The sequence below is a fragment of the Tamandua tetradactyla genome, chromosome 15, assembly GCF_023851605.1.
Source record: "Tamandua tetradactyla isolate mTamTet1 chromosome 15, mTamTet1.pri, whole genome shotgun sequence".
Classification (NCBI taxonomy): Eukaryota; Metazoa; Chordata; class Mammalia; order Pilosa; family Myrmecophagidae; genus Tamandua; species Tamandua tetradactyla.
In genome coordinates, this window is record NC_135341.1 from 36,927,701 (window position 1) to 36,943,759 (window position 16,059).

Sequence of the window (16,059 nt, forward strand, 5' to 3'; positions counted from 1 at the left end):
AACATATTTAGTCTCATATCTAGAGTTCATAATTCTGGATGAAAGCTCTGGCCTTTGCATGCAGGATAATGCTGGGCTGCCATCTAAGGGACATAGCCCCTCCTTGTTGAAAATGAAAGAAGTGCTAAGAGAAGGGACTGGCATCTGGGAATGCTGCTTTGCCAAGGGGCAACTTTAATTTTGTATTAGAGGGACTCAGGCATGGCTCTCGTATGACTTAATTGTAGTTCAGTCCCATTCCGCTCATTTACCCAGTAGCCTGTTACTTTATTGTTGCTGTGGGAGCTTGCTGGGGGAATTAATTCTTTTACTAAGAATAGTAGTAAAAGACTATTCATGGACTCCAGACTATGTGTTCCCTCAGGAGATGTTCAGGTGGCATATGGAATTGTGTATGATGTCTTTAGGAGGGGAAAGAAAGAAGCAGTATGCAGTGAACTTTTCTTAATGTTGTAAGATGTAGAAATTATGTCTGTTTTCTGATAGTTGCTGGAATAATGTTGGACTCTGCTCTCCTCCCTCAGTTAGGTCTTAGACAGAGACTATAACAAAGTAACCATTCATAGTTCTATTGAGAATCGTGAAAGCCATAACCCTTCTCTTGAGAAATATCTAAAAAAATACAAAACATTTTTGTATACAAGTTCAGAGGTTTTACAGAACACTATGAGGCCCAACAATAAACTTCAAGTTAAGAACCTTTTCTCCCCAGTTCCTGCCAAGATGACAGACTCCTTGTGGTGGGCAGAATAACGCCCCTCCTGAAGATGTTCATGTCCTCCCTTCTGCAACCTATGAATGTACCTTACATGACAAGGGATTTTGTAGATATGAAAAAAATTAAGCCTCTTAAGATGGGGTGAGTTTCTTGAATTATCTAGGTGGGATCAATGTAATCACAAGTGTCTTTGTGAAAAAAAAGAGGCAGATGAGTCAGAGAAAGCTGTGAGGGCAGAAACAAAGTGATGCAAAGAATGTTGTGGTGGGCATGAGATGGGAATGTAGGCAGCTTCTAGAAGCCCCTGAAGCCTGTGCAAAAGCACATAGCACTTCGAATACTAAAGGATGATAAATTTGTATTATTTTAATTCACCAAGTTTGTGACAATAGCAATAGGAACTGCTGGCATAGATGTTCTTAAGAAAATTTTCCACACAGAGCTCCTCTTTGACACCTCTTGGAAGAAGTCTAACACGAAGGTATATCCAGGGGGCATGCAATAAGATCCATGTGTGAAGGTGTGCACACAGCTAGTGAAGTGCTCTTGTTGACCAAAAAAGTAAGGCCCTCATGACTTTGAAGGAGGCAGTGATTACACAGGACACAGCACTGCTAATCATAGAGGAACAAGTAGAGTGAGTGGATGACTGGCAAATAAGAACTTCTTTTGCATCAAAGAGTAAAAGGGAAGCCACAGGGTGAGAAAAGATGTTTGCAATACGTATATCTGACATATGATTTGTATCCAGAATTTCAGAGAAACTCTGAAAATCAGTAAGAAAATGTAAGGCAATCTCCAATAGAAAATGGGGCATAAAACTTGAACAGACACTTCACGAAAGAGGCTATCTAGATGCTTACAGACAGATGGAAAACTGCTTAACTTTAGCAGTCATCTGGAAACTACACATTAAAACAATGGTGTGTTGCCTCTTCACACTTTCCAGAATGGCTAAATGAAAAAGACAAAGTGTTGCTGAGGATGTGGGGCAATCAGAATTGATAGACCTTGCTGATTGTGGGATGGGGGGGCGAGCGTTATTAATTGGTACAGCTATTTTATATACAACACAAATTTTCCCATCTCAGCCACTCACAAGCATACCATTCAGTGGAGTTAACCACATTCACAATATCATGGTACCCTCTACCACCTTCCATTCCTAAAATTTCCCTTTTCCCCAAACAACAACACTACACTTATACATAATCTCTCCATTCCTTCTGCCTCCACCCCTGCTCCTGTTACCCTGAACTCTAATTTCTGTTTCACTGAGCTTGCACATTCTCCAATTTTCATTGGCCTGAATTTAACATCCTAAATCTGTAACAATCTTGTTTGCTTTGATACCAGATTTACTTTCATTGTATACACAAACTGTGTTCCTATGCCCCTCCATCTCCCCCCACCTTTATGTAGTTCTCATCACAGAGTACATGTGTCTATGTTGTGAGTTGTAAGCACTGATTTGTCATTATATTTTATACATTTGCCTTTTTGATCTTGTAAGTTATAAAAAGTATAGTTACAAACCAAAAATAAAATAGTACTAGCATTTTAATTTACCCATGTCATTACCCTTACTGGAGATCTTTATTTCTTCCTGCAACTTTGGTCTATTGTCTGTTGTCCCTTCCTTTCCTTTGAACCTGCAGAACTGTCTTTACCGTGTCTTGTGGGTTTGGTCTAGTGGTGACAAACTTCTTCAGCTTCGTTTATCTGGGAATATCTTAATCTCTCCCTCATTTTTTTTTCAAATTTGTATAGTACTTTATACTTTTTCAAAGCATTTTCACATGCATTATTTCAGTCAGCCTACACGATAACAATCTGACTTAGATGATTAAAGCAGAAACCAGAAAGAACATGCACAAGATCAAACAGTAGGTAGTGGGACAATTGGGGCTAGAATCCAAATTGTATGATTCGCTCAGCATTTGCCATTAAATTACTAAAATAGCTTCCTAATCCTCTTGTCACTCTTTTTGACACCTTAATCGCTATGTTCAGTATGCTTGTCAGTTAGCAGGGGTATAGATATCAATTTCAAAAGAAAACAAATACGGTTTCTTCTTTAATGAGTTTATATAGTTATAAAAAACAAATTTGGCATTTTTTTATTGCTTACTTATTTATGGATGTCTTTCCCAGATGAAAAGGCTCTGTTGGGAAATAGTTTAACAAACTGTTTCTAGGTACACATAATACTCCCTAGTAAAAGTAGGACCTTCACACCAAAGAATTATTTGATAACTATTTCCCATTATCTCACAACTTGGCCTGTTGCTTTTTCCCAGTTGTAACATATCTGGGCTGATATAAGAAAACAGCAAATTCAAAGAGATGGTACACAGATGTTAAAGAGAACAGCTATTTTCAGGAATCTGTAACAGGGCCAGTTATGGGCATTCCATAGCCAAAACCCTTTTCCAGCAGTATTTCATCGTAGCTTTTGTGTAATTGAGAAAGTTTCCAAGAGGTTGAGTAGATTGCTGAACAAAATGCAAAGGTGACAGCATGAATCAGTGAGCGTTAGAGAACAACCTGCCGGGGTCCTTGTGCTATATGAACTTGTGATGTCTCCAGGGCCTTGCTTGTAGAAGGTGGGGTGGGACCCACTTTCAGATGTTATTCAGTGGAAGACTTCATGGGAAGGATGCTTTCTTTGGTGAGCATCTCATTCTTTCCAAGGTGAAAGACAGGCACACTAGTGGGCCCTCAGTTTTAGAAAAAACAACCTGCTGAAATCCTGCTCATCCCAGTTATTGTGAAGAGTCACTGCCTCCAAATGCTTACTGTAGAAGGTGACCAGAAGAAAAGTTTATTCTATGATAGGTGTAGAAAAATCTGGAAATATTTCAGTAGTCATGCAAATTTACAAATGAAAATGATGAGTGTTAAGTCTAAAACTACCAGAGCCCATGGTAGTACAACCTCAACTCTGTATCTTAAAATTCTCTTATTTGTGTTTCTTGGGGCATCCTTGGCCCAGTAGACCATGTAGGAGATCTGCAGGTCCCAGGGGACAGTACAGGGTAAGTCCACATCCTCTGAACAAACCACCTCCATATCCTGCACCGCTGCAGGTACAGCTCAAGATCAGAGACCATGTGACATATCTAAAGTGCCACACTGCTGCTGCTGGGTCGGTGGCCTGTACTACACCATCCTCTTGTAATTGTGCACAAGAACTTCCATGTGTGCCTGCCTCTGGGACTCCATCTTAGGAAATCCCACGGCAGGAAGAGGAAGCAGGAAGGGACCCCTGCTACCAGGTACTGCAGCAGCCAGGGTGCCGGGTCTACCCACCCTCCCTCTAACCAGCCCAGGTCCTACCCACCCTTCCTATTTTTGAAAGACAGTTTGCCAGATATAAAATTCTGTTTTTTCACCACCCCCTAGATATAGAATTCTTGGTTGGCAGTTTTTTGCTTTCAGCAGTTTAGCATGTCATCACACTGTCTTGTCTTCATGGTTTCTTATGAGAAATTGACACTTAGTCTTATTAAGGCTCCCTCATACATGTTGCTTCTGTCTTGTGGCTATCAAAATGATCTCTTTACATTTCACATTTGACAGTTTGATTATAATGTGGTGTGGTGTTGATATATTGGGTTTTTCCTGTTTAGAGTTCATTGAGTGTATTGGATGTATATATTCATATCTTTTATTAGATTTGTCCCTTTCTCTTTTTCATTTCCTTTTGGGATTCCCACAGCACACATGTTGGTACACTTGGTGATGTCCCACAGGCTTCTCAGGCTTTGTTCATTTTTCTTCATCCTTTCTTCATTCTTCGTTCTGCTCATCAGACTGTATGATTTCAGTTGTCTTATCTTCAAGTTCACTGATTCTTTATTCTGCCAGCTACAATGTGCTGCTGAACCCCTTTAGGGAATTTTAAGATTTTGTCATTGTGGTCTTCCACTTTGTTGGGCTCCTTTTCCTAATTCCCAAGAAGTTTCTGCTAGTTCTTGCTAGTTATTCAGTGCTTCTGTAGCCCTGAACACGTAGCCTTGAAGCTTCTCATTCTTCCATCTTATTTGGGGACCTTGGTACAGATACTTTGGATTTGGCAACAAGTGCCAATGTGAAATTATATGTATATTCTATGACTCAGTAATACCTTTCATAGGCATGCAGCTGAAATAAATACATGCCCATGTTCATTTTTTCTTTTTCTGGAAGCAGCTCTGGGATATGTTCTTTTAAAGGCACATTCAAGGATGTTTATGGCAGCACAGCTCATTATAGTTACAAACTCAAGCTAACCCAAATATCTATCAACAGTAGAATCGGGATAAATCATGTTGTATGCACACAGTTAAATTCTTTATAGCAACACACAACAACTTTGATGAGTCGCATAACAATGTTGAATGAGAAACCAGACACAGAACAGGACATACACTTAATTCCAGTGATATAAAGCTCAGTAACAGGCAGGAATAATGGGGTTCATGGTCTGGATAATGGTTAGCTTTGGACTAATAGATGGGCACAGGGGGACATCTGAGATTCTGGGGTTGTCCTGTTTTCTTGGTCTGAGTAATTGTTACTTGGATGTATTCACTTTGTAAAAATTCCTGGAGCAGTATACTCACCATTTATGGACTTTTCTAATGTAAAGCTTCAATAAGAAGTTTAATAATAATAAATGGTAAAGTTTAAGAATCTATCCAGAAGTAAATTCCAGGTAATCCCAACTTGACTGGTGAGGAAAGGGGAGATGTTGAAGAACAAAGAGAGATAAAAATGTGCTGAAATACTTCCTTTGGGGAGAAATATAAATAGTTATAAGTTTAAGTAACTGATGGGAAAAAATAAAAATAGTAATAGAGTCTAATGAATTAATAGAATAACTGCCAGAAATATAAAAATTGAATTAAAAATTTTGAAGTGTGCTTTGTGAATGAAGAGGTGGCAAGAAAGAACTGAAAATTAGTGTGTTAAGCAAGAAAGATGCTTATATCTGTCTAAAAAAGAATTTCTGAGGTACCCAGTCCTGTGCTGTTGTATTAGGTCCACAGCATTATCAGAAACCCTGCTGCCCTGACTTGTTGCTCTATTGTGTGCAGCTTCTACTTCACAGTGGTCACCTCATGGTAAGGACGGCTGCTGGAGCTGCAGCAATTACCCTGTATTCCAATAGCTAGGAAGAAGTAGGAAAAAAGAGGACATGCCCCTTCCTTTTAAGGAAATCATACATAAAAGCTCTCACTACATCTTTTTTGCCAATTATATGACCACATCTAGCTTCAGAGGAGGCTGGAAAATGCCTTTCTATTAGAAGGGTTGCATTGTGTCTGGCTAAAAATTGGGGATCTTAAAGTAAAGAATAATGGGAGAATAGATGTTGGGAGGCACCTAGCAAACTGCCACAGCTGTAAAAGGAAATTCAACTGAAGGCCAGGAAAAAAGAACAAAAAGCAATGAAAAAGTTTGGTAATTAGAAAACATGAATTAAGTTTGGCTATAACAGTAATTAGAATAACTAGGTGATGTAAACTCCCTAATCAAAAGGCATAAATCTTCAGATCAGTTAAAAAAAAAAAAACATAACAAAATACTACAACCCTCTTCTCTTTTTTTTGCGGGGGGTACATGGTCTGGAAATTGAACCCTGGTCTCCCACATGAAAGGTGGGTATCCTAACCACCCGTGCACCCAACCCTCTTCATTTTTGTATTGTGTATAAGAGAAAATAGAGGGTTGAAAATTTTTTCTAGCACACCAGTAGAGTCAATGTTTCATAGTAAATGGTGGGAGAACAGCATAGTGAAATTTTCCCATGGATGGATTTCCTTCATTTACACTTAACCCTTCTTTTTACTGGTTATTGTAAATTCCTGAGTATTTTCAGATTGTTTTCTTCTCTGTTTCAGCCTTTGTGTTAGTTTTTCTTTAACTTCACTTACCTGAGGTCCATCTGTCAGCCTTGGTTAAGCCCTGTACCATGTTCCCTTTTCAGGGATGCCTCCTAGAGTTGGAAGAGGGGTAGTGTGCCTGAAGTGAATAAACCTTCACGTGCAGCAGATGGTTAACAATGTTGGTGTGAAGAGGTCATAACTTCGAATGTTGTAAAGGCAGGAACAGTGTTTATTGTTATTGTAATGATAATGCCAGTTACAGGACTCCGGATGCATGTCAGTCTGGAAGAGTGGGCTCATTCTCAAAGCAGTGTTCAACTTAGAGAGCATCTAAGCAGCAAGCAGGAGCACTTTTCATCCACACAAACCCTGTCCTGGTAGTTTCCATTCACGCCGCTGTAGGAACAAGGAAGGAAAGGTGCATGCCTTCTCTAGTTTGTCATGTACATATCATATGACTTCAACCAGGGGCTCAGGAGCCTGTTTGAGTTGTCATAGATGATGACCTGACACACCTATGGAGCAGGAAAACCACAGTGCAGAGGTACTGAGAGACCATAGGCTTGATCCAAAATGTATTTCAGTAACAAAGGGATCCAATTTATTTGGAAGGATGACCACTGCTTTTAGAGTATTTGCAGCTTGAGACCCAGTCACAATTCCCAGTGAAGTTTTTTTTTTTTGTAGTTTTAATATTTGATTTTTAATAAAGGCACCAAAGCAATACAATGGAGAAAGATACTCTTTCAAACAAAGGGTGCCAAAACTGGATTCCATTTTGCTCCTATCCCCTAAACCCAACACAAAAACTAATTTGAGAGGGATCATAGACTTCAATGTAAAAGCTAAAACTATACGCTTTTAGAGTATGTAAAGTAGAATATCTTCATATTTGGAGGTAGGAAAAAGTTTCTTAGGACACAGGAAAACTATAGCAATAAAGGAAGGATTTGGTAGATTAGACTTTATTAAAATGAAAAACTCTAAACACCTCAATAAGAATGGGAGATAATATTCACATCCCAGTGAAGTTTTATTCTTTTAATATGTACAGGCGTTTGGCACCAATGCCTGTTTCCCAACCTGCAGAGAATGTGTTTGGAAGCTGCCTGAAGGTCTGGTGGCAAGTCCCTGAGCCCAGTGCCTAAGTGTTTCCCAGATATGAATCACCTCTCTGCACAGAGGTTGTACCTTTATTTTTCTTGTCTGTCAAAGGTGGAGTTTTTAAAACCTAATATTATGTAAATTTTTAAGCATAGAAAAAATTCTCATGTTTCCATCATTTGGATTTCTTTTTTATTTACTCTGAGAGCTATTAACAGCATTTTCTAGAATTTTAAAACAAATGTTGAATAGATGTTTTCTTTGTCTTCTTTCAACCAGTAATGATGTTCTATCTTTAAAGGATTGACAGATCTTGGATATGTGTAATGGCTGGTATGGATAGTTTGTCCTTTTAAGTTCAAGGAAATAAACTATCAGTGAACAGTTACTGAAAAGGGTAGCCCTGAAAAGTGTAATTGGACCATATGCCTTGAGGTTCTGTACATCAACAGTTGCACTGCCCTATAGCACCTACCTCTAGTTCTGAGATGACTGGGTCTGCCATCACCTGTCAGACTGGTGGTATCTGCACAGGAGGCAGTGGAGGGTCTGTCTTGCATTACACAAGTCTGAATGTGTGTTTGAGTCACCTGTGTAGCAGAAGAGAGTGTCCTCAGCCGTAACACAACTCACTTAATTCATTTCCCAGTGTTCTTGGACTCCTTGGCAACACTAGGATGAAGCTGTGTGAAGCACATGCTCTTTTAGAGAACGTGCATTTCCCTCTGGGAACACAAAAGACTTGAGGGAACCCTCCCTCCTTTTCCTTCACTGTGACCTCGAGAATGTGGAGAACTCCCTTCCTGACCCCTACATAGGCCTCTGGACAGTTTCCTGTGTCTGCTCACAGCTGTTGTGGGTATAGGATCACTCCTTATCTCTGCTGCTGCATTCTGCTTTCCTCTCCCGGGGAACCCTGGTTGAGATCAGACCCCATGAAGTTGGGCACTGCTGGGACAACTTATCTTCTTAATCGCTTTCTCTCTTCTAAAAATAACCCATTATTCTAGATGGATAGTCACAGTTGACATGTTTGAAACAGTGTTGAAAGATTGACTTTCTATGTATTCTTATACAAATTTTAGTAGAACACCAATAATTGATAGCTGTGTAAGAGTTGGGGCAATTAATTCATCTGAAAGTCAGAATAAATCTAAAATAACATTTTTCTGTGAAAAATGTTGAAACATGAGTTTGAAACAGAAAGGCTTATGTAATTCCCCTTTACTCAATTTGGTAAGTTGAGAAAATAAAGGCAATTCCCCTCGAATGGCAGACTGAAACCAAATTTTCATTTTCCTGTTTTGGTGTCCTTTTTGGCCAGCTATTTAATTTGGGTCAAGCATTTTAAAGGAAATTCATCCCACGTTGCCAGTTTTCAATGTCTTTCACTGGTTGCTCTGTTAAAATTCGTGGAAGTTCATGAATTGTAAATCAAAGTAAAATGCCCTGAAGCACTTGTAGTTTATCATACTGAAAGAATTTAGTAATCACATGTGAACCAATAAGACAGGAAGGCCAATTTCTTGACTCTCACTGAAATGGAAATTAATCTTGAAGTAGGAGGAAAACAGGCCTTTGCTATTTATTTTAAGTAAATGAAAGCAAAGAACATTTATTTCTTGAGAAAAGAAAAAGATATTAAATTGGGCTTACTCTTCACAAAAAGTCAGTAGCATTGTTTCTGCTTCTTTCTCTCAGATCAAGCACTGCACCTAACAGAAATTTTACTACCTCTCCAAAATCATCAGCAAGTCCCTATTCCTCAGTGTCTGCCTCTCCCATTGCAAATGATGATAGCACTAACAACTCTGGGATGCACAGTTCCGGTGTCAGCAGGGGGTAAGAGCAGGCCCTTTTGCTTTGCTTTCCTTTCCTCTGAGTCACTTTCCTGGGCTGTCCCTAGACAGCTTATGTCCTGCTACACTAAGCTTAGTGGGCTTAGAGTTCCCCATAGGAAGGTGCTGCATGTGGTTTCTCACTCCATCTCATACCCACAGTAGAGTGTGCCTCTTACTTCTGACTTATGTTGCTTGTCCTCCTGGAAACTATTTTTTTCTCCATAACTTAAGTTACTTGGTGGTCTTGAGGGTGAGTGTACTTGTTTGTGAAGGGATGGACTGGCCATATGGCAGAATAGCTGTGAGGGGTTCTCAGCTATGGCGAGTCCTGCCTGTTTTCCCTCTGGGTGGCTGTGACTCTTTCTCCAAGTGCTTCAGGAGTACCTGTGGGGAGTGAGGTGATAAATTGTTCATGAACACTCAGGTTCAGTCAAGGCTGGGTATGGGCTGGTAGGTAGTAGCAGGTCTTGATCTTACTAACCAAGATGTTCTTCTCTGTAGTCATGAGAAGTCTTTCTGGAAGGATACATATTTAGCATTTGTCAAAATCTGAGAGGAAAATTCAAATAATATTTCTCCCTTTAAGGGTAGGCTTACCACCTGCTGTCACATAGTCTAGTACAGGGAATGGGGATAGAGGGAACTTGCATCATGGTGTCACAATCAGACAAGGGTTTTGAAGGGCCTAGAGGAGCCCCAGAAGGCATCCTGAGGACATGTGTGCAGTATCACTTTTATTGTTGATGCGGGTTGTGTTTTCCAGCAGATGTGGCTTCTCTTCTTCGTATAATTGTCATGAGTCCCCATCGTCTTACGTACAGCCCGGACTCTGCGGACTTGGAAACCTGGGGAACACCTGCTTCATGAACTCTGCTTTGCAGGTAGTGGGGAGAGCTGTCTTCTAAACAGCTGTATCTTTCATGGCACTTTGAGGCCTAGGAGGGAGTGGCTTGATAAGATGCTGGATGGCTCCTCCTCCAGGGTCTCCACCTACTCTTTTCCGGTTTTTAGAGCCAGGACACATCCTACCAATTGGTACAGAATGGCTTCCTTAGTATTTGTGGCCCCAAACTCTCTTAAACAATTAGTTCTAGATTTGGTTTTGCAGTAAAATATTACAAATTTTGTTGACCATTAGGGTTTGATCTCCCCAGAAAGTATTAGAGTACTTGCCTGGTTGCCTAAATTGTGCTTTGCTTAAGGCCGAGCACCTGTTCATCACCTCATGTTCCTTAATTGGAGAAAATCCCAGAACCTACTTTTGAAATGTTATTTATTGATGCATCAAATATTTACTGGGCATCTACTCTGTGAAAACCCTGTGCTAGATATGAGGATTCAGTGGTGAGTGATCAGGCATGGTTTTTATCCTCACCGAGCTTACAGTCGAACTAAAAGTTTTCTTAGAGTGTAGGTAGAAGGTAATAAAAGATATGGTAAAAGATAAGGTAACTCTTGGATTGGAAAATTACTTCTTTTCACACTGTGGTGAAGCAGGAAGAAACCTAGTATTGAAGGAAAGAGTCCTGACATTTGGCCTTGCATGGGCAAGTTTTTCAACTCTTCATAACTCTGTTTACTTAACTGTTGAATGAAAATAACAATAATGAGAAGGGTTATAGCTCTAGTTGTAAATATTAGGAAAAAAAGGAAGGCTAAAATTCCATGATTTAAGCTTCCATTTCATGATGCTAGAAAAACAACAAAGGAAACCCTAAGGGAGTAGAAGGTGGGAAATAATAGTGATAAGAAAAAATTAATGAAATTCAAAGCACGTTAATAGTACAGACATTAACTGCATTGAAAAGATTAACAAAATTGATAACCCCTTGGAAAGACCAGTCAAAAAGAAAAAGGGAAACAACTGATGCCAGAGATAAAAAGTGTCATCAAAATAGATCCTACAGACATTCAAAAGATATTAGAGAATAGTAGAACAACTTTATGCCAAAAAATTGGACAATGTAGATGAAGTAGACAAGTTGCTTTGAAAAGCACAGCTTACCAAACTTCCATGAGAAGAAGTAGAAAATCTGAATCATCATATATTTGTCAAACAAATTGCTTGGGTAGTTAAAACCTTACATCAAAGAAAATTCTTGTTCTGAATGGCTTTCCTATTGAATGTATTCAAAGATTTAAGGAAGAAATGATTCTAATGTACAAAGTCTTCCAGAGAGTAGAAAAAGAGGGACAATTCCCCAAGTCATTTTACAAAATCTGATAAGTTGTAAAAAAGAGATTATAGACTACGTATCTCATGATTATAAACACTAATAACCTAAATAAAATTTTAATACAGCAAATTCAGCAATATCTAAAAGTAGTAACACATGATCTAGTATAGTTTGTGCCAAGTAAACAAGGTTGGTTTAACACTTAAAAATCAACCATTGTCATTTAACAAGTAACAGAGTGAAGGAAAAATCACGTACTCATCTCAATAAATGTAGAAAGGCATTTGATAAAATTCATATTTAAATGTGAAATATTAAAATTAGTATGACATTTGTACAACAGTATTATTTATCGGGTTCTCTATCATCTATGCCTATTCCCCCTCTCCCTACCACTCCCACCCCTACCAGTGTTTTGGCTCTGGTAAAATGTTTGCCTTCATCTCATTTTTATTTGTTCTTCTCATGAAATAATACCAAAACATCCCAGTCACTTCCATTGAAAAAAATTATTACTCCTTGTGTGCCAGATATTTGGAGTACACACCTTTTCCCTCAGGAATTTTGTTTGAGACAAAGTCTTAGGACCAAGAGTTTCTCTAAGACCATGTCACTGGGAGGTTAGCTGCAAGCTGGTCCACCAGCTTGGACTATAGAACAGCATTCTCCTCCAGTTTGGGAGGCACTGCACCTTACTCTTGCAAACCTCTCAGGATCTGCTGAGTGCTTCACTTTGTTGGGGTTGTCCCTCAGTGGCCCTTGAGAATTTGGTGCATCCTGTATCTCTTGTGCTCTCTAGAAGGGTTAGAACTCTGGTCTTGTTCTATTTCAGTGCCTGAGCAACACCGCACCACTGACTGACTACTTCCTCAAAGATGAGTATGAGGCTGAAATCAACCGAGACAACCCTCTGGGGATGAAAGGGGAAATTGCAGAGGCCTATGCAGAGCTCATTAAGCAGATGTGGTCTGGAAGGGATGGTCATGTGGCACCTCGCATGTTCAAAGTAGGTTCAGATATATATACTTCTTTTTTCCTGTTGGGGAGCTTGTGTTAGTCTTGTAACTAAGCATTCCTTTACATGCATTTTGGGATTAAGATGTGATGTGAGGCTAAAAGCAGCACAGAGACAGACCCTTCTTTTCAGTCATTCAGCCTCTTCGTTCAGTACACACTCTTGTTAAGTGTCCTCAGACCCCACTTATGGACCAGGAATGCTCCAGAAGGCATTTGTAAAAAGGTTGCTTAGAATGCTATATTCTGTGGTGATAGTCTTATAGTCTTTAATAGTCAGTGTTCTAAGCCAGACCATGACAATTCAGTTTAATGCCCCATACCATGTGAAGGTTAGGAGTGATTCTCAGGTGGTCTAAGCCTGGACCCTAATTCCCTATGATTGTAGTAGGGCCCCCCTTGATCAAGAATTGGAAGGTGGTAAGGGGCAGTTCTCACTCTAGTCTCTTAGCTGAAAAGATATGGGAAGGAGATGGATGGACTGCAAGGGGCACTTGGAGCAACTGGAGTTTTTCATTGCACTGAAAGTTTTTTCCCTAGCTGTGGGGAAGTGCCTGATCCCATGTACTGAAATCTGAGAGATCCTGTTGAGCCTACCCCTTTGGGGTTCATGAAACTTCACATTGTTCATGGTACAAATGAGATGTGTATTACTGATTCAGAGAGGAAAAAAAATTAAAATAGCATCTGTTAAAATGTTAGACAAGACATCAACTTAGGTGACTTTGAGCAGCTAACAAATCATAAATCAAGGGCATTGTCCAAACCAATGTGGAAAGGCTCCTGCAAGACAAAGAAAAGAAGAAGGTTATATAGGGTGAATATGGGAACTTAAAGTAAAAATATTTGGTTACTGTAAAATTCCTTTTTTGTTTTAGGATTTTGGTGATGTTACAGTTAGTATGACACCTATGGACATGAGGCTTCCCTGTATTTGATTTATTCTTAATCTGTTGGTTTCTCTTTGCTACATTTGTCATACCTTAGCTTAATGAGAAAATTAAAATCTCAGGTTTTTTTTTTAATTGAAAACTGATTTTCTTTATCCCTTAAGTCACACTGGTGGGAAATGTATGTAAATTACTGTGCACATACTAGGTCATAACGAGTCTAGAATTGAGTGAAGACATGCCAGGCTCAAGCTAGTATAAGTAAACAATTAGCAGACAGTATTTAAGGATGTTAGGGGTGGTGTGGAACTTTCTCAGAGATGGATATCTTTTATATCTGCACTGTCCAGAAGGATAGCCACTAATCACATGTGACTACTTGGCACTTGAAATGTGGTTAGTGTGACCAAAAAACTGAATTTTTAATTGTATTTCATGTTAATTAAATTTAAATAGCCACATGTAGTTCGTGACTACCATATTGGACAACACAAACATAGAATAGTGGTTCTTAAACTTTAGAATGCGTCAGAATCCATTGGAGGACTTATTAAAACACAGACTTCTGGACCCATTCCCAGAGTTCTGATTGAGTAGGTCTGGTGCTGGGCCTGAGAATGTGCATTTCTAGCAAGTTCCTAAGTGATATTGATGCTGCTGGTCTGTAGACCACACTCTAAGGGCCACGTGAGTAAAGTGTGAAAAAGGTAGGGAGTTATTTAGGGACATGAGGGATGTTATGTACTGGCTGATGCAGCTATCATTTCTGAGAATCTCAGTGAGACTCTGAACCAACTAGGGAAATTGGAGGGGGATGTGTGGCTGCTGAGAATGCCATCCTTTACCCCTCTTCCTTTTGTCTGTGACGGTTCTGGCTTTCTGTTCTGAGCCATCTTACGGGAACCACTAGCCTCCTTTAGGACCATCAGGAGTTGATTAGGCTACTAGGTGTTACTCTCTCTCACTGTTCCAGCTGACTCTGCAAATATATGTATTTTTTAAACTTTTTTCTATTGTATAATATAACATGTATTCAAAGCAAAGAAAAAAAAGCAATAGATTTCAAAGCACTTGTCAACAAGTAGTTACAGGACAGATCCCAGAGTTTGTAATGGACTTATTATATATCATCATCTCAGAATTTTCCTTCTAGCTGCTCCAGAATATTGGAGGCTAGAAGGAATAAATATTTTTTAATCATCACAACTTTTTTTTTCTTTTTTGTGAAAATTAACATATATACAAAAAAGCAATGAATTTCAAAGCACAGCGCAACAATTAGTTGTAGAATAGATTTCAGAGTTTGGTATGGGTTACCATTCCACAATTATCGTTTTTTACTTCTAGCTGCTCTGAGATACTGGAGACTAAAAGAAATATCATATAATGATACAGCAGTCATACTGATTTGTTAAATACTACCTTCTCTATATAACTCCACTATCACATTTGGTCTTTCTCACCCTCTTTAGGGATATTTGGGCTATTCCATTCTAGCTTTTTCAGGTTGGAAGGGGTTGTCAATAATATGTGGTAGGGGGATGGAACTAGTTGATACTCTGGAGAGGCTGGGTCCAGGGACCCATCTGGAGATTGTAGGTTTCTGGAAAGTTACCCTAGTGCATGAAACCTTTGTAGAATCTTATGTATTGCAAATATATTTTTGATAATTTCCCATCTGACTTCACTGGCTCTTTATATATTATGCCTTTTGATACTGTTGCTTTTATTGTAGACCCAGGTAGGACGTTTTGCCCCTCAGTTTTCTGGCTACCAGCAACAAGACTCTCAGGAGCTGTTGGCCTTTCTTCTGGATGGATTGCACGAAGATCTAAACCGCGTGAAAAAGAAGCCTTATCTGGAGTTGAAGGATGCCAATGGGCGGCCAGATGTGGTATGATATTGAAGATTTCTGAATAATACTACTCCAAAGAAGCTGCCTCCTTGAGCACGCAAGGGTGTACTTCTGGTCTTTGAATGTTGGTACCAAGGCCCTTGTCGCCTCTGGCTGTTCCTGGTGATGGGGATGTGAATTCTGGTAGAGATTCAGGAAGGAATCTCTAGTCAGAAAGGAGCTAACTCTAGCTATTCCTTCCATACCTACTTGGGCTTCTTCAGATTAGAGTCAGCCTTGTTTAGTATGATTTCATTGGTGAACCAGAGAGTAGGGCACTTGGAAAATATACATGGGATTGTGACTATGTTTACTAAAATCCATGTGTGATTATTAATATAATTTTTTGTTAATATCATGAGGGCATTTACTCATTTTTTGCCTCGTTTTTCTGATCTTTGAAAAGGGAACTTAATATTTCAGCTACCCTATCACATAGGGACGATCAAGATGAATGCTTTAAAATAGCATTTTGATCTTGAAGGAAAAGCCATGAGTTAGACAATTTTAAAATGCTGACCTATGGTTTAGATTAAAACCTCACTGAA

The 16,059-nt window shown here is 39.3% G+C and overlaps 1 protein-coding gene across 8 annotated transcripts in view; it reads left to right on the forward strand.

Annotated features, from left to right (window-relative positions):
• USP4 (ubiquitin specific peptidase 4) overlaps positions 1 to 16,059 on the forward strand; it is a 59,502-nt gene that overhangs the window by 14,306 nt on the left and 29,137 nt on the right. For 4 of the 8 annotated variants that reach the window (XM_077129326.1, XM_077129325.1, XM_077129320.1 and 1 more), the window contains exons 7-10: positions 9,397 to 9,537; positions 10,300 to 10,417; positions 12,546 to 12,719; positions 15,353 to 15,511. In XM_077129326.1, the coding sequence (XP_076985441.1) occupies positions 9,397 to 9,537; positions 10,300 to 10,417; positions 12,546 to 12,719; positions 15,353 to 15,511 (592 nt within the window). The other 4 variants (XM_077129321.1, XM_077129323.1, XM_077129324.1 and 1 more) reach the window with 4 other exon arrangements.